Raw genomic sequence first — 27,828 nt, 5'->3', positions numbered from 1 at the left:
AAAGCTCATTCAGAATCAAGAACATAAACACTTTCTTGATAGGAAGAACTACAAGACACGGGACCAAACACAGGAATGATTTTTTCCTCAATTTTATTTTTTCAATATTTATTTTAAAGTTTTTTTTTTCATTTTACCTACTAATTACTGTTCCCCTCTCTCCCCACTCCCCTTCCCCCATCTTCTCCCACCCACCCAACTTCCATCCACTCTTCAGAGAGGGTAAATCAACAAACTGGCATATCAAGTAGAAGCAGGACCAAGTCCCTCCCTACCTATATCAAGGTTGAACAAAGTATCCTACCATAGAGAATGGGCCCCCCAAAAGCCAGTTTATGCACTAGGGATAATCCTGGTCCCACTGTCAGTGGCCCCATAGACTGCCCAAGCCATAGAACTGTCACTCACATTCGGAGGGCCTAGTTCAATCCTATACAGGTTTCCCAGCTGTCATTCTAGAGTCAGTGAGCTCCCAATAGCTCTGGTATAAGAGAGAGAGAGGGAGAGGAGAGGTTATATGAGCACAGGGGTTCCACCAGCTCTGGTGTAAGAATGGGAGGACGGGTTATATGAGCAAAGGGGTCAAGATCAACTTTATTTTGTAAAGGTTTTAATTACTTTTAAAGTTTCTATGCATGCGTATGTATCTGTACATGAGTAAGTACTAGTAAACGGTGAGCATGGAGGCCAGAAACAAGTATTGGATCTCTCAGAGCTAGAGGTATGGGACATTGTGAGCAACCTTACATGGCTGAAGGAAACTGAACTTTGGTGCTCTGAAAGAATAGTGAGTCTTCACTGCCAAGCCATTTCTCCAGCTAAGGAAGAAGTGATTAATGTAGATCCTGGATTCCCCATCTCTTCCTTTAACTTCATTCTCTTAGTTACAGCTGTCATTATTAACACACATGATATATGTACTGGTAGGAAACCATTTTGTCTTTGACATTATTTTTCTTCATTATGTAATCAGTACACACAATCCATGTTTCACATGTATTACAAGGTCACTATTGTTTATATTAGGAAATGATTGAATTAATCCTGATAGGGAATAAGACGGCAGCATTACTAACACAAATTGAAATAAAGATATTTAATTTTTCCTGCTCTCAATATAAACCAAAATAAACTGGAAGGAATACACTCAGAGAATTATAAACTGAAATGGCGCAAATACTATGTGTTTGTTGGCAATGAACTTCTCCAAGCTGCATGCTGCTCATTCAGTGATGGTTTAGGACAGAAAATTGTTCTCACCTTTTGTTTAGAAGTGTCAACTGTTTTCCAAGATTGCATAGCTAAGGCAAAATTAGAATATACATCTTTCTTTTTTCTTTTTATTGAAAAGGGATTTTTCTCTCATACAGCACATCCTGGCCACAGTTTCCCCTCCCCCCACTCTTCCCAGTTTCTCAACAACACCCCCCTCTCTCACAGATCCACAACCCCCTCCTTTTCCCTTCAGATAAGAGCAGGCTTCCCAGAGACAACAACCAAATACAACAAAACAAGATACAATGGGAAAAGGCAAGGCCCTCATATGAAGGCTGGGCAAGGCAACCACGAAAGAAGAAAACAGTTCTAAGAGCAGTCAAAAGAGTCAGAGACACACATGCTCCCTCCCACTCAGCAGTTCTCTGCATATATGTTATGGCAGCTAGCTTGGTGTTTTTGTAGAATATACATCTTTCAATTATGAAGTCACTGTTGCTTTCACTGAAGAGCCCAGTTACCACATTTGAAGAAATGAAGAAACATGCTAGGATACAGTGACATGGGGTAAAGTCTTAAAATGAAAAAGATCATCTACTGCAATTTTAATCTTATTGGAATACCACAAAAAGATTTTTGCAGTCTGGACAGCTCATGTGAAACATGTCTGCACAGCTCTCAAGACTACAATATCATTTATTAGTATTAGTATTAGTATTAGTATTAGTATTATTACTTTTATTTTATATTTCAACCAAAGTTCTCCCTCCAATACCTCCTCCTTCTGCCCCCTTGTCTCCCCCCAAGCATACATCCTATCCACTCCTCCCAATAGGTAAGAGCTCCCATGAGTAATCCATAAAGTTTGTCACATTAAGTTGGGGCAGGACCAAGCCCCTCCCCAACCCCGCATTAAAGCTGAGGATGGCATTCCACCATAGGGAATGGGCTCCAAAAGGCTAGCTCATGCACTGGGGATAGATCCTGGTCCTACTGCCAGGAGCCCTTCAGATAGCCCAAGCTTCTAACCTTTAGACTATCATTTTCATGTTTTTCTTGATTCATTGTTTGGAGAGTATGTTTACTGTCCTGGTGATTTGGTGATGGTACCATCACATTGAGTGTTTGATATTTATAAATTAGAGAGGGAGAGACAGATAGAGAACCTTTACACCTTATTATATTCTCAATTGCTCTATCACCAAATAAATAATTAAAACTCAAAAGGATAATCAGGCATCAACACAGGAAGGTGTGGAAATACAGTTCAGTCCCCAAGGACTAGAAACATCTGTGATAAGAGGACTTACAAACATAAGAAAGTCTGAATTAGTCTTTACAAAGTGGTTCAACCACGAGACTTTAGTCCTCATTCATTCAGATCACAGTGTTCTCTGCATACATATCAAACGACTATGTAACTTTGTATTTATAATCTAAATTTTAAATTAAACTAACGGGCTCTATTCCATTTCTTTTATTTTTTTCAGTAAAGGACAAGTGTATAGATTGTAGGGTTTCCTAAAATGTTCTGCTTTTCTTCCCTGTTACAGGCCCAACAGCTCACCGAACTGGAACAAAAGTTAGCTGTAGCCAAAAATGAACTTGAGAAAGCAGCTCTTGACAGGGTAAGTTCCCATCTGGGAGCCATCACCACTTGCCTTACAGCCCACAGAGTGTGTTAACTGCTGCCTGTGGTTGTCCAGTGCATTTCTAGACACTGCACAAAAGCTGATCACAGACCTCAGGAATGTGTGATGTCTTCCTGCACTCCATGCTCTCCTCATTCTTTCTGCCACAGTAAACAGAGTGAATTCTTTGGGTTTGTGACTACAGTTTTCTTTTATCTTGCTGACACATTTATTCCATAACAGTATGGATAGGCATGCTTAATGTGGAAACTGTGCTGTTCTCTACTAACTCTGGAAGAAACAAAGAAAATGGAAGTTACCATGAGTTGATAAAAATGTCTCTTACATGCATATGCCTTAAAACTGTTACTTCATGTTTGAGAACTTGGAAATGTGTACAAGGACATTACACATAATATTGTCAATAACAGATAATATAGGACTTCATATATTTTGTATAGCCATACTTTGAAAGTATGGCTATACAATAAAACATAAAATTGCAAATAAAATGCATTTTGTCCATAAATAATAATTATTCAAACACATGAGAAACATTTAAAGTATTTATGGTGGTAGAATAAGTAAAAGAAGAAATATTAAAATTTTGGATTTGTTTTTTAAGAAATATAGTGCAGATGGCTGCAAAGAACACTTGCATGTACCAGGTTTCATCCTCTACTTATTGAATAAATGCAAAATAAGTCTGTACTAATATATATATTTATATATATGTAAAACATTGCATGTATGTTATGCATGCAGTATATATGTAAATATAGACATTAGGTACATTCTACCTGCATACTTATTTTTAATATAAATATTTATCTGTCTGTACTTTATGTACAATACAACTGTATTAAGTGGTTATGAGGACATCTTTCCACATTCAATTCAGACTGCTGCTAACCTTGTACATATATTTTCTGCATAGCCTGTAGTTCTCAAAATTAGCTGGCTAAACTTAAATGGTTCTGCCTTCTGTCAAGAACTTTCTATGTTTGTGCAACAGTTTAGTAATAATTTTATTGATTAAATTTGAACAGGGACACCAGTGAATTTTTTGAAGTTATTTTCTTCAATAATTTATTATATTAACTCACAATTTGTAAAGAAAGGAGGTTGACTCCTAATTGCCCAACATGAACTGTGGGTATTTTGATGTGGGATAGACAGGAGAGAAACTATGTAGAGTTGACTCCCTTTGAAGACCTTCAGGTTTCACATTTTAGGAAACCCGATACTGTACAGATATTTTGATACTGTGTCATATACCTGGCACTGCATGGTAGGTTTAAAGACCCAGATAAAATTTACTGAGTAGGGACTCTGCTTCTCATAAGCATATAGCTTTGCTTTGTTATGATCCAAACATCTTCGCAGCTGACATACCGAGCATCTCAAATATGTAGACTGTGTCACAATAGAGAAATTAGGAAAGACATATCCTGACTGTTAATGATGTTTCTTTCTAAGATTTGGAGCTCTGAGACAATTTGAATATTCAGAGAAGTAAGTAGACATATCACCAACCTTGGTCCTTTGGAATTACCATTTATTAATTTATCCAAGTTATTAACATTTAATAGTTCAGAGCAGCCTGGCTTCTATTCTTTGGAGTAGATCAGGCAAAATTCATTTTACCAAAATTAGTTTTATAAAAAATTTAATTTCAAGGTTTTTCCAGTGACGGTCACCTCATCTCATACAATTCATGCTCTGTCACTTTGTATAAAAGACATGGAACGTTTGTAGAATTAGTGGAATTAGAAAACCAAGAGGAATATTCAATTTTCCTAGATCCCATTTAAAAATTATTCTCTGTCTTTGCTGCCACTGTCTCTGAAAAAAAAAATGTATTGTATCCTAAGAAGACAGTGAGTCTTCAAGGACCTGAGGCAATCTCCCAAGACTATCATTTCTGGCCATTGAATTATTCTATCTAAAATATTCTCCCTGATCTGACATGATATAATTATTTAATTGATCAGTGGTTATTAGGTTTCAAAATAGCTATTGTGAGATGCTATTATGTTGGACATTAGGAATCAGAAACTGTATAGGATGTGATCTTTGTTCCGATATCAAATGAAATGGACCAATCAGGAAATAATACTTTCTGACACACAAGACAATAGAATAAAAGAAAAATTAATCTATGCATCACAAGTACTTGTGAATAACACCAAATTCCAGAGCCATGGCACACTCTAATGGTTGGAAATGTCCTGTGGCACAAAACTCAGGGTTACTGCAGAGCTGTTTCTTCACCTTTAGCTCTGTGCAATTGTCCCACTATTTGTCACTCATATGCATCACTGTGCAGTGAGCCTATACCCTGCCACAGCACATATTCATCTGGGAATTAGGGCTAGATTTCCTCCAAGGACTGTCCTCCTGTGTTTGAACAATCACCTTTGTTGACTGGCCATGTTCAAATCTCCCCAGTGCTAGGCTTCATAGCAGTCAGCCATAACACTTAGACCTTAGGAGTGATTTGAGTTGTTATATGCATAACTAGATTGATGGGCATATTGCCTGTCATGTAGAAAATACACAGAAAGCTTATCTGCTAGTATTATTTGTAAATGAGATAAGATTACTTTTTGTGATGAGTATTTTTTTAGCCTTTATAATTTTGTCACCTCTTTTTTTTGTTACATAGAACTATAAAAATTGCACATTATTAGAGATTGATTTTAACAAATATCGACCAAGATGCATTTGAGATTTAAAAACTGTAGCTCTAAATTCAGGTGGAGAGGTTATCTCAATCTAGAATGAAAAAGAATACTACAGTTTAAATATACTGCTTTTCACCACTCTCTATTGCTTTTATAGCAGACTGTTTCATACCTTGTGCATGTTCACCTTTGACATCCTGTGCCTCATGTTCAAATAACCTTAACTATCCCATAAAAACTGTGAGAACATCTTCACATTCTCACTTTGTCCTCAATGATATTTCTAATGAATGAAGAAGTTCCAGTTTATTATATGAAAATAACTAAAAGAATCTCAAATCTATGAGTCAATTCTGAGTTTCCAAAAAATTAATTATTTATTCAGCTATAACTGGAGTAACCTGAGAAATGGGGCATTTTAGCTACAGATACTACAACTTCAAGAGTAGAAGGCAAAGTGAATGGTAGTAGTTTGGAGCAAGGAGGGAAAGGGTAAGTTAAGAGCTGAGAAAAGAATAGTTCTTTAGATTCAGAAGAAAGCATGTGACACACATTACCTCATACTTCAGTAAGGGACATCACCTGTAGTGTACTTCAAAGCAAATAGTTGCCTGAAGCTTCAATATAGACAACCCTGGAAGTATAATGATGTAATGGACTTTGCTGTCAGGTTATTGTCTGGATTCTGTCCCTGGACCTGTGTGAACACAACACTGGGAGCATCAGAAACAGGCTTGTTCAGTGAGAGGCAGTCTATTAGGCTGATATAAAAACAATGCACTAATTCTGGTGACAAACACCAGACCATGGTCTCTGGTAGTATCTGTCTAGACTGTCAACAAAGAACTGTACCAAAATGTAACACAGGAGGTCCTGGTGCAGGTGTAGTCCCAAGAAAGAAACACAGGAAGGAACATGTTAAGAACAGCTTGAAGCAGAATACAAATCACTCTCTGTCCCCACTTGAATGGTTAGAGACACAGTGTTAACTATATCAACCTGGAGATATCCTGATGAGGTCAGGAGCCTCTGAGTGCTTATATTTGACACAGAATTTAAAGTAAAATTGAATGTATGTATATGCACTGTCTTTCACAATACATCAAATCATATTTACTTAAAAATCATCCTTTAAAATCACTACTTCATGGTTGTTCATTACTTCTAGAATCTGAGTTGAATTATAGCTCTGACTTAGAGATTTATTTACCAACTGTAAAGACACCAAAATATCTCAAAGACTCATCTGTGAGATGAATGGTGAACAGTACGAAAGACAAAATGCATGTAAACAGGAAATGGTGTTGCTTTCTGCAGGTTCTCAGTATCAAAACCCTCCATTATAGTCTTATACCTTGATATTCATAGCCATCTCATGATAATGCTTTAGTCAGTCTAACTTCAGAAACCACATAATCTTTAATATGCCCAAAATATTCAAAGGCTAAGGGCTAATGGTCATCTTTCAATTTAAGATTTGTTTTTATTTTTCAATTATGTGTATGGGTGTGGTGGATTTGGGTATTTTATATGTAAATTCAATGCTACCAAAGAACAGAAGACAGTGTTGGATGCTCTGATGCTGGGGACCAAGCTCTAGTCCTCTACAGGAATAATATACACTCTTAACTGCTGAGCCATCTTACCAGACCTAAGAATGTCAAAAAGATACCCTGGAAGTTCCCTGTGTGTAAGCATTCTCTTTTCAAGTGATTTTATACTGTTTCCCCTAGAACCTTCTAGATGTAAGGGCTTAACCTAAATATCCCTTCCTATTGTCCCCATGTAGAGTTTGCAATTTCACCTTAACAGGGCCATTATTTTTAATAGCTATATGCAGTTTACTGGTATCTGCCCCATGCCTAACACTTTAACCACACTCGCATGCATTTTCTCACTGAACTACTTATATGTCACATCCTTCTACTGCACTTCCTGCTTTGAAGACCTATTATAAATCTCACTAAACACAATGAATAACATCCCTCCCACAGCCTGATGTCATGCCCACTTGTAATGTTTTCCTTCAAACCAGTTAGTCCATTGTTTTTTAATTTGTCCATATGTGCATTTCATTGTAGAAGCAGAGTACAGGCAGAGTATTTACCAGGATCTAGCATCTGTGACCTCTCAACCAATGTCTGATACAATTCTTCTTGCCCTCTGAGGGCTCCTGAGTCAAGGTTCACTATACTCATTCCTGCTAGGATACATCTCCTCCTTACCCGCACCAGAACCACCTACCAAACATTGCTTCTAGTTTTTTAGAATTATCTTACCTGATGTTTCAAATTGTTCCATATCTTCTAGCAACACAGTTCCAAAGACTTAGAGACAACACAATCAGGTTTATAGTGGCAAGAGATCTTGGCATCAGCTTTCTGGGTGTGTTATTTTTCTAAGCAATGCAATCAAATATCTGTTGAAAAACAGCTTAAAGACAGAAGTATTTTGTTATGATAAATCTTTCTTCCAAAAGCTGCCTGAGCTCCACTGCAACGTGTGAGCTTTATGCCAGCTGACTGCCCGAGTTAGGCCCAAAAGAATACACAGAAACTTGTATTAGGTTCAAATGCTGCTTGGCCAATGACTAGGATTACTCATCTGTTAGCTCAGTCTTAATTATCATAAATCTATATATGTTATAAGACTTAGCTTATCGGACTCCTTATTGGCATCACTCCTTGCCAGTGGATCACATTGTGCCGCTGGAGCAGGAGCAGAGGGGAAAAAAGAGGGGCACTTCCTGTTTCTCCTTCTTTAAATATGAGTCTCCTTGCTATGTCACTTCCTGCCTGGATCACCACTTCTCTACTACATTTCCCAGAATCCTCTTTGACTCCTTTCCTGCCTAACTTGCCATTTCATTGGCCAAGCAGAACTTTATTAAACAATCAATAAGATAAACATACACAGAAGTATATCCCCCATCAGTATTTAGTCTGACTTATGGCTTGAGGGGTTTTATGGGTATACAAACTATTGACAATGTGAAATGACACCATGTATATAAACATATTGGACCACATTCATAGCTCATGAAAATGCCTGAGATACTCCTGGGTCATCCTGGGAGGGAATACTTGGTAGCAGGAATAGCTCTCAAAGGCAATGGTGGTAGCTTGGGATACTTAATCAAATCTTACTAGATCAGGTAGCAGAAAGAGATTAAGGAAGTGGGAACAGAGAAAGGGAGGGAGAAGAAAGTGAGAGTGGAGAGCAAGACAGCAGAGAGCAAGAGCCAAATCAGAGATCAAAAATCAGGTCAGAAGTATGTCCATCCTATTTCCTCTTAAGGCCTGTCTTCCAGTGTCCCATTCCCTCATCCTAAGCTCCACAGCCTTAACTATGCCTCCAGCTGGGCACAAGGTGTTCAAATAGAGAACCTACTGTAGACACCACATTGCAGCAGAATGAGAAATTCCGTTTGAAAACCTGTCTGTATTTGTATGGGGTGAATGTAGGATGTTACCAATGTGGGGAAATGTTACAAGACAGGTAAAAACATGAATTCTTCCCTCACTCTCAGGAATCACAGATGAAAGCCATGAAAGAGACTGTCCAACTATGCTTGACATCAGTTTTCCGAGATCAGCCTCCTCCTTTGAGTCTCAGCCCATCAAATCCAACACAGATGTTGCATCAGCCCAGGACAATTGCTTCCAAGATTCCAGATTCGAGGACAAAAAGCAAGGTACATTTTATACATGTGTTAGCAGTGATGACTACTAAAGTAGTTATCCACTGTGTACTCCATTTTGTATACTCAAGATGCTAGACCCATGTAAGACAACAAATTCATGGAACAATTAGGCAGCTCTCAGCAGAGAACAACTCAGTCTGCTGTCCCCATGGCCACACAGGGAAGGCTGTCAGAAAGCAATATTTTTGATAAAAGAGCTTGATTCAAAGCAGGAAATTACAGTTGGCATTACAACAACAAAAATATAAAAAATGAGTTTTTAGTAATTTTTAAATATACTTGCATTACATTCTCACAAACAACGAACCTTCTTTGGAATCATAAGCTACATCCTCATAAAAACATGCACATTTAAATTAAGTATATAACATTCAGCCCATGAGAATCATTTTACAGTATGTAAAATATTCTGATATGAAGGACCTTACCACAGAGTTAGTCAATTGATAATTTTGTATTGACTTCCATTTACTTCTTTAAAATTTGTATTTTAAGGAATTTTAGTGTACCTTTGTGTTTCAGAGTAACTGATCTGTAAGTTGTCTCAACAAATTTCCCAACAGCTAACTATCATCAGAGACTCAGTGGCTTCCTCCCTGATTTGTTTTGGTCTTCACAGAAACAGCTTCATGGGTTCTATGTGTAAATAAACTCAGAAAACCTTAAAGGGCTGTTGGAGAAAAGAGTTGCACTTGAGGCAGTGCTCTTAAAGGAGCAGACTCCCTAGTCAGTTGGGATTAGAATGTTTGTTATGCACAGCAGCCTGACCTAGACATGCAAGGCTGTACAGGTAAGGTCTAAGACCACTTGAGCAACAGGAATATGATGTGAACACAGTGTTGTGCTACAGACGAGCTTAATTTCTGCTTATTTCTTGTTCTTCTTATTCTAACATTGCTACTTGTAATTGTGGGCATAAAAGATTTAGTAGTTTGTGAAATCTCTTGATATATTAACATACTTTCTTGTAAAAAATTCATGAAATTGTATTTCAAATGTTTCTTTTTATCACCTTTGCTCTTATTGTGTGTTGAAGAATACTTATAATTTCAAAGTAAATGTTTCCATACATTTTTCCTGTTCTTTTCCTGAAAATTTCAGGTTCAAAATATTGGATTATTTATATCTCAAATGATATAAACAAGTGGAACTGTACTATTCTAGTTCACCAGAAAAGGTACTCAGTAAATTTCTTGAAATGACCAAATGTACACTTGTCACACAATCTCACACTGAGCAAACCATTGCCTGTTTCCTCTAGTGTTATGTCTAGGGCAGAAGCAAATGTCATCTAAAACCAATGACTTCCAGCCAAGTATCCCTCAGTTCTGTGAGCATGTGACTTTTGTCTCCAACTCAAACTATATTGCTTAAATGAATTATTAGAACTCGGCTCTTTATGACCTTGGATATATTGAGGAAATTACTATGTGTTGCTTGTATAGATTTCCTAGGATTAAATGTATTTCCTCTCATTGAAATTAATAAATATTTATTATCTATCTTGGAGTATCACAGAATGGAGCAAGGAGGATTTAAGCAAGCAGTTTTCAGATTGCTTATTTTTCAAAAACCAATAATAAAAAAATCCAATTGTTTAAGATGAATTTCAATAAATCTAGGCTAATGTAATATACAGTATTGTGTTTTAGAGATTAGCATTAAAAGCTTGTCTAATGTTTATGTTTTGTCTGTGTTCTTTATCTTTTTAATAGTGGCAGAAATTGTGTTTTATGTGTGCTCAGGGCATAATCTCTATCCAGGCCCCTTGCAGATAATATTGTTCTTAGTCCTGAATCATATAACATGGTGTAGTGTATTCAAGAAAATCAAACCCATCAGTCATGAGAGACTTTTTCTTTATAAAAGAAAAGTAATGTGCTTTGTGTATGAAGGTGGAGATTGAATACAGAGCCTTGCACAACCTAGGCAAATGTTCTCCCACATATCTACAATCTCAACACACATATAGTTTCTTTGTTGCTTGTTTGAGTCAGGGCCTCACTACCTGGCCCTGACTAGCTAGAAACTCTCTACATATACCATGTTTGCCTTGGATTCACAGATATCTGTCAGTCCTTTTCTCTTGAAGGCTGGAATTAAATGCTTGGCCCACACATAATTTTTGTTGTAGTCCATGAAATGGTGTGCCTGAACCAGAGCTGCCCAATAGTCACTCTTCTCTGTAACTTTGGAATTCTGTCCTCTAGGGGGATCTGAGACAGCTATAGTAATATGAGCTCTTAAAATAGGGTTCTGTCTTCCATGCCACTGCATCAATTTTCATCAATTATTATTATTATATATTTTCACTTAGCATTTTTAATTTTAAAGTTGAAAAATGATGTAGAAAATGATGTATTTCAGTTTGATGTTTCCATATACATAAGTTTTTGTACATTGTTAAATAATCACATCATAGTCATCCTTTCCCCTTCCCTCCTCCTGTCAGTCATCCTTCTCCAAATACCTTTTATCTCTAAATTCATAGCTGAACATATATATCTGTATTATTTATATATCTAGCTGTCTATCATCTATCATCACCAACTTATCATCTATAACTCATCTATCCATCTATCCAATCCATCATCTCCATCATTATCTATATAATACTTGAGAGGAGGAAAATGTGTAATTTCTCTCACTAGGTCTGGCTTATTTGTTTAACACTATGAGTTAGTTTCACACATTTTCCTGATGATAATATAAACCTGTTTTCTGTGGTTTAGTGACCCTCATTGTGTTTAAGTATCACATATTCTTTTGATGTTCATCTGTTGGTTGGCATTTAAATCAGTTCCATGTTCTGACTACTATGATTAGTGCTATAATGGATGTGATGCTTGTACATCTCCATAGAATGTGGACATCATACATGCATCTCTATGGTACTCAGACACAGAGTACTTCAGGAGTATACCAAGAGAGATGTGCTAGTTTCAACTAACAAGGAATTTCCATTCCTCTTTGCATATATTGGCTGTATATTTTATATCCTCACCAGCAAAGACTAACAGTTCTTTCTTCATATTCTTGGCAGTGTTGTTTCTTTGATTCCTGGATTATTGACATTCTGACTGAAAAGAACTCTCTACAGAGAACCTAGAGCATATATCTTTCTTTTTGAGAGCTGTCTAGTTCATCTGTTCATTTATCTTTAAGGATGAATTTGTTGAGTTCTTTATATATTCTAGATTTTAATCCCTTGTTAAATAAATATGTATCCAGGACTTTCTCTCATTTTGTCGTATGTTAATTGTTTCCTTTGCTGAACAGAAACACTTCTATTTCATACAGTCTCATTTGTCAGTTATTATTTTATGGACCGGCTTTATTTTATGGACTGTTTGAGGATCCTTTTCAGACAGTCTTTGTCTAAGAAACTGTCTTGAAATGGTTTTATGCCATGACAGTTTCTAAGCAGTAAGTCTTATATTAAGCATCTTATTCCATTTGGATAGTTTTGTATGGGGTGTGAGATGGGGATCTAACCTATTTCTTGTTAGTGTTAATATCCATTTTTCTCAGCACAAGGTTTGAAAAGGCTATTTTTCCCTCCATTGTATGCTTTTGATATCTTTATTGATTTGTTGCCAGGCGGTGGTGGCACACACCTTTAATCCCAGCACTTGGGAGGCAGAGGCAGGCAGATCTCTGTGAGTTTGAGGCCAGCCTGGTCTACAAGAGCTAGTTCCAGGACAGCCTCCAAAGCCACAGAGGAACCATGTCTCAAAAAACCAAAAAAAAAAAAAAGCAAACCATTTGTCACTGTATAGATATATTGTTGGATGTGCTGTTCTCTTCCACTGTCCTACTTATCTGTTTTGGTGCCTGGACTGTGCTGGCTTTGTTACTATGGTTCTTTCAGAACAGTTTCAATAAAGTCTTGTTTTCTCTCCAATATTCCTTCTTTTGCTCAGTATCATTTGAGTTATTTGGCATAATCTATACTTGTATATTAATTTTATCATTTTCCCCTAGCTCTGAGAAGAGTGTCACTACAATTTTCATCAAGGTTGCATTCAACTCAAAAATCACTTTAATTTTCAGTAACAAAGCCATTTAAGCAATATTAGTTCTGCTGATTCTTGGCCATGGGCGTAGTCTGCATTCTCCAGTGCCCTCTTCTATTCTTTCTTTAGTCTTTCAGTTTCCATTTTAGAGTTATTTCCCCCTTGGTATTTTATTTTTCTCTTCAAACTACTATAGATGTGATTTTCTTCCCGATTTCCTTCTCAAACTTCAAAATCTTCCCCAGTTATTCCTTGTGTGGCTCTCCTTGAAATTTGTGAACATAGCTGAAATAACAATTTTATGCCTCTATATAGAAAAAGGCAAAAATAGCTCAAATGGTAACATTTGATATTACTTATTTCTTCTAGAGGGTTCATGATGTAAGCCTCTGTGTCTATCCAAGTACATTAGTGTGTGTGTGTGTGTGTGTGTGTGTGTGTGTGTGTGTGTGTTGTATGTGCATACATTGTGTACATGTGATATATGCGTTTATATATTTTGAAGCCAAGTGTCCATTATGCTACTACAGTCTTGTAAGTTTACTGGAGAAAATTTATAGCATAATTCATATGCTTTCTCCTCATTTTGTACTTATTTCCTTGGCTGCTATATCATGCCTGCTCTATGAACCATCAGTTCCACAGCTCTTGCCTGCACCCCAATGTTCCTGTTACCTGTACTGTAGCATGTCTCCTATATGAACCATTAGTCCCACAGCTCTTACCTGCTCTACAATGTTCTTGTCACCTGTGTTTCTCCTAGGCAGATGCAGTTGTTCTTTCTTACCCTCTATCATTGCATCCTCCTCAGTTGTTAATACATCAGTCTCTCTGACATGAGTGCATTTTTCCTTACCTTCTCAGGAAGGTATTTTTATGCCACCACTGCTGTGACAGCACAAGTCTTGTAGCTCACACCTTGGACTGTCTTGTCCTCAGAAAGGTGACTGGGCTTATCTTCTTGATCAGCCTGGCATGGTGTTTCCAGAGAATTAATATGAAATGGAATTTAGTGTGTGTTCATTTTCTTACTCAACATAGTTTTGGAAAATATGACTCATTGGATGTTACATTCAAGTGGATTGCCTTCTACACAATTGGTGTGTTTTCCATAGGCTACTAAACAGTGAAAATATGTATGTTTTTGTAATATTATGTCTTTTAGGTCTATGCACAAAAATACAAGGAAAATCACCACCAACCTTGTAAACCTGTTGTGGAAATACTGTGAAAAAATTCACCATGTAGTAGTTTGGATCCCTGGGAATGTAGACCAAAGAAACATGGAATTAAAAAAAACATGAAATAAAAAGCGCTGAAAGATATCTCAGTCATTAAGAGCAATCACTGCTCTTGCAGAAGACCTGAATTCAGTCTCCAGAAGCCATGTCAGGTGGCTCACTAGCAATTTAACACCAAGGAATATTACCTCTGATGATACACTCTAAGAAAAAGATGCACATAAATAAAAATACAATAGTTATTTAAACAATAAAGTTCTTAGTAAGATCTCAGTCATTTTTCAACATAGCTGTACCATTCCTTAGTTGTCCCACTGTGAGGACACAATGTATATTAACTCCTAGAGTGTAATGTTACTTTTAGCATAATAGTGAAACAAAAATATGAAAATACATTTACCATCCGGTTCACTATAGCAATGCTATAAACAATTAACACAGAAAAAGAAACACAGATAGACTAGACCAGGAAAATGCTGAAATTGCATTAAGGGGACCCATGTTTTTAATCCACTCCAAAATATAAAATTTTGTTGATCTTGGTCTTTCTGTAATACAGCTCACTATCTAGGATTCTGCTGAGTTGCATGGGTAAAGGCCAAAGTTGTAAGAGTTCCATAAATGCAAGAGGATGATATGATAATTTTTAAAACATAATTCTTTATTGATTCTTTGGAAATTTCACATCAGGCACTCCAATCCTGATCACCTCCCTGCCCCTTCACATCTGCCCCTCACCCCTGCAGTATGTCCCCCCCCAAAAAATAATTAAAAGCAAAACAAAAGAAAAAACACCTCACTCCTCCATCTTTCCAACACCTCTTCATTCATACTAGTGTCATTTGGGGCTACAGTGTGTTAGGCAGTATACCCTTTTTGTACAATCAGCCCCACCCACAAAATATTCATTGCAATGAGTCATTTTTCTGGTTCAAGGCCTCTGGTTACTGGTACACCATCATCACTGGGCCTCCATTTAAACTTCTCTTGATAATCCTGTTGTTGCTCCAAGTAGTGGAGATCTCCTAGTCATCATACTACATGACCAGTCCCTTCATGCATTCCAGCAGGTCATAGATAACGCAGCTGTTAGGATGGGCCAATACAAGACCCAGGATGTGGGTCTGGGTGGTAGCTGAGCAGTTGGGCCACTAGGACCACCCACCTTGCAGAGCAGAACCAGGTCTCCTAGGCCCATGCCATCAGGCCAGCTATCCCATGCCTGTGGTGAGAGGTGGGGCTATCTCTACCATGGAAGTGAAGGGGAGGGCACAGCCAACTTCCATAAGGCAGTGTCCATCAGAGGACACAGCCAGCTATCTTGGAACCAGTAAGGGTCAGAGCTGGCTCAGCATGGCCCTGGGATTTCAACATGGACAGGCTAATTTTTAAAAGTTTTTTTTTAATACAAAGTTATTTATGGCAGCATGCTCCAGGGATCTAATCAGGAGTTTCCTGGCATCAGAGTAAAAACAGCATAGTGCTTATTGCCTAGAGTCTTAGTGAACGTGGGTTTTTATTACCTTCCTATCTGCCAAAAATCTTTGGCAAAGTAATTCTTAAGAACGATGAGTACAGTGCACCTGCAATCATCACAGATCAAGCTTCTCAAGCTGGACTGTATTTTCAAATTATTGGATGTTTCAAAAATGCCCAGGTTGACTAGCAACATTCTAGACTAAAATTTAATCCAGGACACAAATGAGCTTGGGAGTCACTCAAAATGCCTAATCAAGACAGAAAATAATTAAGAGATCTCCTTTAGAATTAAGAAAAGATTCAATGCCATACAAGCATTTATCTTCTCCTACACCACTGCTGATCAAAGCAATTTCTCATTTGATGTGTTCACTAGCTAGCCAGTTGATTATACCTCACCTGTACCATCTTTGCATACTACAAACATGTAATATAGTCTATATCCATACTTATTATTAGGATAAAAATGAAGAAAAATATACATATGTTTATGAAACACATCAAAATGATGTATGAAACATGAGAAAATTATTTAGATTATATTTTGATCATATGAGGTCATAATACCTTGTTTGATGCCTGCCACCAGATCTGTCCCTTCTCTGCCAATTAATATATATTGGTATGTATCATATGTTGCAAGCAAAATATGTATATTGGGACTCTGAGCAGAGATCCGTGGTAGGGAGCCATGTATTTAGTCCACAGTACCACAAAAAGATGGTTATATAAGTGTATGTGTTATATATACATAAATATGTACATTTAATAAATTATAGAATATTTATTTGAAACAGTAAGTGTAAGGCACGACATTTGTGGCACCTTATTTGTGGTATGGATACAGAGGTTTGCTGTTGGGATTGGGGTAAGTTTACATCTTCATAAATATTTTTTTCTTGGTAGAAGAGATGAGGAAGATATGGATTTTGACCACTTGGGAAACTTAAAATGTTTCAGAGAGAATTTGTTAGCAACAAAAGCATAGAAGTAATTTAATCCTTCTAAAATTAAATTGTAACTAAATGTTATTGCTGAGAATATTGCCTTTAGTAATTCTCAGAAGTCACATAATATTCAGAGAAAAACCTTGTTACCATGTGCAAAGAATACAGTGTCGCCTTTACTTCCTATTTCTGTTAATATTTCTGATACTTTCTTCCTTTTTAATTTATTGATAATTTTATTCAAATGTAAAATGTATTATGATAATATCCACCCTTTACCCCTTCCAACTCTCCTTGGACAGCACAAAAATGCATGCTCTCCTAACTTCATGCCTTCATTTAAATAAACTAGCTCATGGCTAATTAATGCTGCCAATATGCACAAAAAATGTGGGTCACTCGCTGGGCTATAGGCAACCTGCCAGTAGTGAGAATCCTATAGAAAACTGTCACCCTTCAGCTAACCAGCTAGGGGTGGGGCCTTATGAGCCCACACCCATCATCAGCTTGGTACCACAACAAAACAGTTAGAATCTGTGGTTAAGTGTTAGAAACTACCAGGGCGGTGGTGGCCCACAGCTTTAATCCTAGTGGACAGGAGGCAGAGCTGCATGGATCTCTGTGAGTTCAAAGGCCAGCCTGGTCTACAGAGTGAGTTCTGGGATGGCCAGGGTCACAAAGAGAAACTCTGTCTCAAAAAACAAAACAAAACAAAACAATGTTAGAAACTAGCGCCAAGTGTCAATGTTTGAAAGATCCAATCTGTAGTTAAGCAGACCAATTAAATGCTGTTTTGCTCCAGTTTCTCAATGTGCAGGCTCCTTGAGCAATTAGAAGCCAGACTGTGATCATTTTTTAAGAATAAGGTTCTCAGCACATAGCAATGCACTTAATAAACCAGTGTGTGTATTGCTAAATTTATCACCATGATATGTAGTATGCCTATGTTTAGAAATACTGAGTCTACAGCTGAGCTTATGAGTCTGAGACAGTGCTTTGAAATGCTAATTATCTGTGAGAAGGGGGTTTCTGAATTCATTTCTCACTAATAATATGAGACTAAATTCCTTTGCCCAGAAATGGCTGTTATGAGAATTAACTGAATATTATAGTTTTCAGATGCAATTTTGGTTAGTTTTTTTTTGTTGTTGTTGTTGTTGTTTGGTGTATTGTGGGGGGGGGTATACATGTGTGTTCAATGAAGTGAATACGGAAGTCAAAAGACAACATTCAGGAGTCCATTATCTGCTTCTGCCATTGGTACCAGGGACTTGTACTTTTACCATCTGAGGCACTTAGTCTGCCTCAGAGTTATTTTATGTAAAAAAATATTGTTATATGGCAATATTTGAAGAACTGTTTGTCAAAGTGCTCTAAACAGAATTTGATGATAAGAAAATAATTTAGAGGTCCTGAATGGTTCTGTATAGCTGCTGTTTTAGTTAATTGGGAGACTGAGACAGGAGGATTTCAACTTCTAGACCTGCTTGGACTATATAACAAGCAAAAGGCCACCTTGCCAACTTAATGGGAACTAAAATCAAAACAATAACAACTAAAAGAGCTCTGAATCTATCACAGTGTTAAAGTACTTGTCTGGAAAGCCAAAGCCTTGAATACAGCCCTCAGTAGAAAGAAAAAATGCTGAGAATTATTTATATTTGCTCAAAATTAAATAGTTCTTGTACAAGATATGACTAGGGTATTTTCATGTTTATTTGCTTTCTTTGAACTGTTCTTGGATGTAAACTCTGCAAAGACTACTAAGAGTAGAACTTTTTCTTTTAATCAGTATATGGATCACATTTCCACCTATGTGTTTGAGGAAGCATGGGTAACAGTATTGAGTTCTCTACAAGGCTAGCCTCAGACTTTCCTATGTATGCTCATGCTTCATCTTCCCTTTATGAAAGCAAGAATGATTTCAGAGCTAGCTAACTTTAGAAATTATTTATAGTAGCCATACTCAAAGTGCAAATGTTTCTTTCCTAGGATACTATAGATCATCCTGTTTTGAAGAATAAAATATAAGCATATTTCAAATTATGGTATTTTATGCATGTAGTGGAAAAACTTTAAATAAATACAATATATAAATAGAAATATAGCACAATGCAAAATATGATGCTTCTCATTAAACCTATTCATGACAGGTAGACAGCAAGTCAGTCAGAAGTGGCAATTACAGTCTATTTGCAGTTACTCAGATGTGAATTGAAAGTTTCCTTTTCCCAATATCTTGCAGGCATAAATAAGTAATTTCTTCATGATTCTATTAGGAAGCTAATCAAATTGCTTATAAAAATATATTTGCTTAATGTCTGGCTTTACTCCAGTCCATATGCCAATTCACTAAGAGAGTACTAAAAGCATAATGGGTCTCTAGAGGAATATTCTAGAAATATACAAATGATGCAATGAATGAAAAATAAACATAACTAAAAATTCATTCATCACACTATTCTTATGGCATCATCTCATATATCAATGTGATTCCAGGATATAAAGTAGATCAAGGATCACTGAAGAATGTAATCAGATAGGTCAAATATGTTCCAGACTATTATCTTTTGAAAGTGAGTGTCCCTTTTCTGGCGTGTGAGAACCATATTTTCTTGTGAACATTCATATTTCATAATTATTTTCCTGAAATTGTTCAACAATAATGATATATTTTATTTACATAGTCTTTATGGATACCACTACATGCCATTTTATTTTATTGTTGCAATAATTATAATGAATTTTACTTTAAACAGTCTCTTCTCACAGGAATTAAATCCAACCCCAATATTCTGATGATGACTATGCCAGCCCAATTATCTTGCATCAAGTCAGCAGATCCATGCTCTGCCTTCCCTGGGCTATGTTGTTTGAAGAGAATTCCTGAGCCACACACTTATACATGAACATCAGTGAAGCTAAGCAGTGGCTTGGAAGGTTACATTAATAATCGCTTTTCAATTTGGAGACACATTTGACTCATTTAAATGAATGGGTCAATTAAAAGAATGATTAAATTTACTGAAATATGAAATAGGTAAGCCATCTTTCATTCTCAAAGTCTGGCATGAATTTTCTTATTGATACCATAAATGTCTTAATTTGTTCTCCATGTTCCCATTTTACTTCCCCAAATTACAGACCAAAATTTTTAAGGACTTGCTGAGGCTGGCAAATATTTAGCCCTTTGTCCTTATGAAATTCACAGGCTTGAAAACTATTTCCATAATGTTAGCAAATTTTGAACACTTTACAAATAATTTACCTTCACAACTGTCTCCCATATACAGAGAGCCTAGGGAGGGAGAACTGTGGTTATAGTATAAAATGAAATCAAAAAATAAAAAATAAAATGTTAATAACCAAAAATATCCCCTTAGTGTGCTATGCAATGATACATCATTAAGCATGAATTTGGGGTGACCATACTACTATTCTGCTAATTTCACAAGTTCCTCTTTATACCTAGTGTTGAGTGACTACATAGAATTCATTGTTTTTATATGCACACACAATGCTTTCCCCATAGTTTTCCATCTCACACAACTTCTCTCTTTATCCTGAGTAAATCTAGAAATGTCTTGACACCTTATAATAGAAAATGTAGAATAGGTACTACGAAGACAAAGCAATGAAGTGTGACATTCCTGGTGAAAGCACTTACAGTTAAATTGTTTCTGCCTCTAATTCTTTAACATACTTTTTTGAGGTTTTTAAGAATATAATGAAAAGCAATCTACTGTGAAAAAAATACCAATTCAGTGAAAGGGCAGTAAAAATAATAATAGCATATTATGCTATCAGGGTAAGGAAAAAAGAGATGGTAAAAAGGGGTGAGTAACCTCAAAATGCATTACATACATGTATGAAAATGGAAAGGGAAACTTCTGTAGAGTTAATATACATTACTAAAATGTATTAAGAGTGTATACATCAGCAGAGTGGTATCTCACATTCATTTTGGAAACATTGGAATAGCTAATAAAAGTAAAAGGTGCTGAAGACATATCCTAGATGCCAAAAGCAATTACTACTCAAGCACAAGGATTTGCTAAGCAAGTATGAGGACTGAATTTGAATCCCTGGCTAACATACAAGGTATTTAATGATGCTCCTCACAACTTAGAACACCACCATTTCAATAAAAGTAATAGCCTGGTGATTATTATGTTTTTCCAAATTAAAATTAATTAAAATTTTCATGAATATTGTTACCAGAAACAAATGAAATGAAATCTATAGAGCATGGAATTAAACCATGCTTCTGTTTCTTTTATTTATTGTTGTTTTCATAATTTCAAAAATATTTTCTAAACAAATCTTTGGTTAATAGGCCTATGGAAGTAAGGCTCTCTCTGTATAGAGTGAACTGAAAATAATTTTATCTTATTGTTGATACATTCAAAAATGTTATATTTTGATCTGAAGTGAGATGGTATCAACAAACAATTGTGGGCACAAACATTTCACTGATTATGGACATCTGTGTATTGTTTTCCTATGTGTCCACAATCTCAACTCAGAATTTAGTTTTATCTATCTAGAGAAGATATCAAGAAATATAGCTTATAGAATTAGTTTGCTAATTGAATAATCGCTAATTTTCTGTTTTGAGGCTGCATATGGCAGTGCATAAAGACTTTAATCACAGGGTCAAACTTCTTCACAGTCTCAGGCTTTCCCACAGAATAAAAATATCAAATTAGTTAGGCTATTTCACAACAAAACATAACTAAATAGTTCATATTCAGATTATAAACATGGTTATAACATTGTCTGTGGGAGCTAAGCACTGATCCATACTACTGGAATCCAGTTGTGGAGAGGGAGGAGGGATGAGCAAAGGAGCCAAGACAAGGCTGGAGAAACCCTCAGAAACAGCAGACCTGACCTACTGATGGCATGGAGACCTTAGTCATAAAGCTGGGGAAAAAGCATTGGACCAAACCAAGCCCTCTGAATTTGGGTGCCAGCTAGGAGGCCAAACCGTCTATGGGACCTCTAACAATGGAGCCAGTTTTTATCACTAGAACACAAATGGATTTTGGGAGCCCATTCCCTACGGAGGGATACTATTGCAGCCTAGATACAGCAAGGAGGGCCTAGGCCCTCACCCAAATGATATAACAGACTTTGAAGGTTCTCCGTGGAGGGCCTCACTATCCCTGGGGAGGAGTTGGGGGGATTGGGGGGAGATAGGTGGGGAACATGGGAGGATGGCAGGGCAAGGGAATGGGGGGATGGATATGTAAATATGAGTAGTAATTAAAGAATTAAAAAAAAACATTGTCTGTCCGGGTCACATAGTGTTTATTCAGCCACTGACAATGTTCAAAATATCCATAAAGCTTACCAGATTCTGAGAAAGGAGTCCAGATTTTCATGATAGAAAGATTATAAGGGTTATGAATCTATATTTTAAGCCACGGTGCCTCAAATCAAGACTAGATAGAGACTGAGGACAATTTCAATTTGCATGCCCAATGATTATTGAATAAGAGAGAAAAATCCATTTAATCTATTTATAAAATGAGTAGGACTATATATTTCCAATTTACTTGCTTTGACAGTTTTGAGCAGAAGTATGATTCAGAATATTATCAGTGGAAAACTATTGATTGGTTCAATGATCTAAATCCTTTTGGCCTTTATAGCATTGTGAGAGCCAGCAGCTCATGTTTTGAAGTGACAAGGAAATAAAACTTATTCTGTCTTCTACACCTACCTGACTGCACATGACTTTTTCGGTCTTCTCTGAGGAATTTGAAGTTCCTTATGTTTTCAGACACAATTGAAAGCATGTACTTGGAGTTTATCAACTGTTTAAATTCTACATTATTTGAAAGTTTCATACTTTGTATAGAAATTATAATTTCCACTGATGTATTACACCATTAATTTCTAAAATTTAAATTTAGTTATTTCATTCTGTTCTTTAATGTGTGCTAACTTGATTCAAAACAAACCTTTCTTCCAAATTTCAAAACCTTAAATTTCTCAGTGATGGATAACATGTATAAGCTATGTGAATGTTTATTGTTTGGGTCATCACCAAGTGAATGATTAATTGGAAGATGAATGCTTAGATGGAGCCTTATAACCATTTATAGATTAGATTATTCATAAATACAAAATAAAATAGAATTATCAATGTACTGGTTGATAGAAATATGTGGGACATAGGACACAAAGTAATATTAATGCACACTTAGTGTTATTATCAACTAACCTAATAGTTCACTCAAGTGTAGAAAGGACAATAGCTACATGGAATATGCCAGCATTCTCTCAAATCCTTCCAGACATTTTACTTCATCTGTAATATTTTCAACCTTGCTCCAATTACTGGTGAACTTCTGCTTTTTTTCCAATGGGTTCATCTCAATGTCAACCCCTCTTTGACATTTTTTAAAAAAAGTTTCTACTGCATTAGAAAATTTCTATTTTGCTTAGTTATTATGTTGTAGTAAATTCAATTTTAAAATGCTGTAGCAGGCTTTTTCTTTTAGGCCACCAACCAACTCCCAAATCATGACACGGAGACTTCTTGCTAGTTGTGAATGTTCGGCCTTATCTTAGCTCTTATTTTAATGCTTTGCTTCATCTACATTTTGCCTTGGAGCTTTTTACATTTCTTTTTGTATATCTTACTTCCCTGCTGTCTCCATGTCCAGCTAATGAATGCCTGGCTACTGGTCCCAGGCATGTCCCTTCATTTCTCTCTCGTTCTCTCTCCTTCTCTCCTCCTACTTAATCTCTCTGTCTGCTAGCCCTGCCTATCAGTCTACTGCCTAGCTATTGGCTCTTCAACGTTTTATTAGGCCAATCAGGAGCCTTTGGTAGGCAAAGTGAAATGAAAACAATGCATCTTTACATTATTAAACAAATGTATCCCAAACAAACGTAACACATTTTTTAACAAAGGCAGCATAAACAAATGTAACATTCCTTTACACAGTTAAAGTAATATTCCACAGCATAACAAATGTAACACATCTTTGCCTAGTTAAACTAATATTCCACAACAGAATGCTGCTCTGGATTTATTAGCTAGGCTTCGACTAGCTCATAAATAAATGTTTGACATGTTGACAATTCATCCCAAATACAAAGAAAATAGACTTTCATTAAATGCACAGTTAGTGATGGTGACTTGAAATTTACTACTAAGGTTGGTGAATTGGAATGTGGTAAAAAGATAATAAAGCTAAACTTTGTCATCAATTCAACCCTCATCTCTCTCTCTCTCTCTCTCTCTCTCTCTCTCTCTCTCTCTCTCTCTCTCTCTCTCTCTGTGTGTGTGTGTGTGTGTGTGTGTGTGTGTGTGTGTATGTGTGAGTGTGTGTAGAAATAACTGGATTCTGTCCATCATATTTTTCTTCAGATTATACACAATGAACTGTGATAAGGTGATGCAAGTTAACTATTTTTCCTGAAATTGATTAATTGAATACAATAAATGATAATGTTAAATCCCATGAGAAGAGGCATCTAAGTTGTTTATGCTTACTAATGTATTCAAGAAACACAGATCAGGAAGTTCTATGCAGAGATCAATCAAATATTTGTTGAAGGAGTGAATATATTAGAGGAATGTGGCTTAGCTGTGTAAGCACTGAGCCATACTCCCTGGAATCCAGTTGCAGAGAGGAAGGGGGAATGAGCAAAGGAGTCAAGACCATACTGGAGAAACCCAAAGAAACAGCTGACCTGACCTAGTGAGAGCACAGGGACCACAGTCATAAAGCTGGGAAACCAGCATTGGACCTAACCAAACCCTCTGAATGTCAGTGCCAGTTAGGAGGCCTGGGCAGTCTATGCAACCTCTGACAGTGAAAACAGTATTTATTCCACATGCACAAATGGACTTTGGGAGCCCATTCCATATGGAGGAAAATTATTTCAGCCCAGATACAGTGAGGAGGGCCTAGGCCCTCCCCCAATGATGTGACAGACTTCTTCCATGGAAGGCCCCACTATCCTTGGCAAGCAGGTGGGAGTGGGCTTTGGGGGGGTTGGTAGGGGGCATGAGAGGATGGGAGGCCGAGGAATCAGGAGAATTGATATGTAAAATGATTGTTTCGAAATTTAAAAAAGAGGAAAGTGGCAGCTACTGCCATACAACATCACCAAAATTAATAATCCAAATTAAATATGAATGCATTTCTTTTCTTATATACTCTAAAACCTTCTTTTGAGCTATAATAATGCTTGGAAACATCATAGCCAATACACTAGCTTCTGTGTTTGATGTCCTTCTTATAGAAATTATTGTATATGTATTATTTATTTTTAATTTTTTACAAAACAATCTTATTTTACATGCCAATCCCAGTTCCCTCTCCCTCCCATCCTGACATGCCCCCCACTAATGTCCCAGCCCATGTTCCATTAACTCCCCAGGGAGGGTAAGGCCTCCCATGGGGGATGATCAATGTCTGTCACATCATTTGGGGCAGGACCTAGGCCTTCTCCCATGTATCTAGGCTGAGAGAGTATCCCTCCATAGGGGAATGGGCTTCCAAAGTCCATTTGTACACTAGGGATAAATACTGGTTTCACTGCCAGAGGCCCCATAGACTGCCCAGGCTCCCAACTGACACACACATTCACTGGGCCGAGTTCTGTCTTATGCTGATTCCCCAGCTGTCAGATGGAGTCCATGAGCCCCCAAATGCTCAGGTCAGCTGTTTCTGTGGGTTTCCTCAGCAGCATGGTCCTGCCCCCTTTGCTCATCACTCCTCCCTCTCTACAACTGGATCCAAGGAGTTTGGCACAGTGCTTAGCTGTGAATCTGTTCTTCTGCTTCTATCAGCTACTAGATGAAGGCTCTATGGTGACATTTAAGATAGTAATAAAACTCATTATAGAGGAAGGGCAGGCATTTAAGGTAGCTGGGGTCAACCTTGGTAGATCCCTGGACATTTCCATAGTGCCAGATTTCTCTAAACCTATAACAGCTCCCTCTATTAAGGTTTCTCTTTTCTTGCTCTCCTTCTCTATTCTTCCCCCAACTCAATCTTCCTGATCCCTCATGTTTTCTTCCCCCCTCCCCTTGTACTATTACTTTCATGGCACCTAAATCATACATCACTCAAGACTTTCTTCATATACATACACTCTTATATTTTCAGCAATTTTTCAGAAGTATTTTTACCAAAGACTTTGGAAAGATAAATGACATGATTTAAATCTATAATTTTCTACTGTTTCAGTGGAAATGCAGTATATTACATGGTAGCTAATTAATTTTTGCATCTCAAAGAATCCTTTATGCTATCAACTGATAATGAATGTGAATCTCTGGAAGCTCAAATTCTTACCAAGATATAGAATCTATTTTTCTGGTTTGTGAATTGAGATTCTCAATCTTTCTCCAGACTCTGCTGTATTGACTCATCTATCCAGATCACTTAGTTTAGGATGGAAAAGAAATTAATTCCACCAGATATTTTCATTGGACTTTCCATTGTTCAGAATGAAATACCTTTGAGGAGGAAAAAACAGATGGTAAAGATTTAACCAGTCACTGCCCATACCCTTTCTATTTCCTAAGGATTGCATTGTTGAGGATCTCTGAGAAACTTCTTCTTGGAAAATCCATCAGGAAAAGGAGCATCAATCTTTATTTTGTCATATATCAGAAGCTTCTTTTGTTCTGGCATCTTCTAGTTGATTTTAGACACAGGCGTTACAAAGCATGGTTAAGTATGTATGAATGTATATGTGTATACGTTAGTGTTTATGTTGTATGTGTGCATGTATACATTTTCTTAATGAATTCACCCTTTGTCAGTATGCAAAGCACTTTTTCTTTGGATGCCTCTTGTTCTGGTAATTCAAACTGAAGCTAGAGTAGCCTTACCAGCTTTCAATAAGGAATATATTTAGCAGTGGTTTTATTCCTAATCTGTTGCTCTTCCATGTATATTTCCCTCACTTATCAGCTGTACTTCAATTTCTTGAATCGATGAAGTCAATATATCTATTTTCACTTCACATTTCTATTCTTTATTACAGCATCATGTTGCCCCCAGCTGAACTGAGATCCCCATCATGTTGCTGTATATAAATAAGTGAAATTCTTCATTACCAGACTTTTTAGCTTTGAATATAGATTTTTAATCAGCTACAATTTATTTTCTTCTCTCCTTCTCTAATGTATAGATGCTCCCACAAGAATTCTTTGAGTGCAAGTATATATTTTGGATCCTTGTACATCTCCTTGATATAAAGTATCCAAGTAACAGATACTCCTTTTTGATGTCCAATTTTAAAAATTTGAAAAGTAATATGTTTATTGGCCTACAGAAAGTACATGATAGGTTAAGGGAGTATACATCTTGTGGAGTCCCAAGATGTTGAGGGGGCATTCATGTAGACTGTAGTCACATGGGGGCATTCTGAGTGCATGGAGCAGGGATGGGAGATGCTCCCAGAATCTTGGTGACATCACTGAATTGCAAAATTGAAAAATTCTAGAAGTCTTATACTTTAATATTTCACTTTAATATATACTTTAATAAATATACTTTACTAATATATACTTCACTAAATATACTTTAATATTTAAAGACCAACTGCCCTTAAGACAGACTGCTAACAAAATAACTGAACCTAGTACAAGAAAATTTAATTAAACAATTATTTTGAAAATAAACAACAAAATACATGGAATCCCCAGATGACTTTCCATGTCCAGGGTCTCAGAAGCTATGGATTCAATCAATTACAGACCAATTTCAAGAACTGTCAGAATGTTGCTGTTCTCAACACGTATAGATGTCTCATATTGTGGTTTCCTGAACAATTTTTAATTTACTTTTTGTTGGTATTACAAGTCGACAAGAGATAATCTAAAAATTATGAAGGGCAGACTACACAGCTCAGTTTATATACAAATAAG

General features: G+C 36.7%; 1 protein-coding gene across 1 annotated transcript in view; it reads left to right on the top strand.

The window, feature by feature from the left end:
• Nucleotides 1–27,828, top strand: part of Luzp2 (leucine zipper protein 2) — a 367,538-nt gene that overhangs the window by 314,173 nt on the left and 25,537 nt on the right. The window contains exons 8-9 of the mRNA XM_027404754.2: nucleotides 2,769–2,843; nucleotides 9,063–9,227. Coding sequence (XP_027260555.1) covers nucleotides 2,769–2,843; nucleotides 9,063–9,227 — 240 coding nt within the window. The remainder of the gene's footprint in view (nucleotides 1–2,768; nucleotides 2,844–9,062; nucleotides 9,228–27,828) is intronic.

This window comes from Cricetulus griseus, chromosome 3, assembly GCF_003668045.3.
Source record: "Cricetulus griseus strain 17A/GY chromosome 3, alternate assembly CriGri-PICRH-1.0, whole genome shotgun sequence".
Taxonomy (NCBI): Eukaryota; Metazoa; Chordata; class Mammalia; order Rodentia; family Cricetidae; genus Cricetulus; species Cricetulus griseus.
This window is presented reverse-complemented; position numbering and strand designations above follow the sequence as displayed.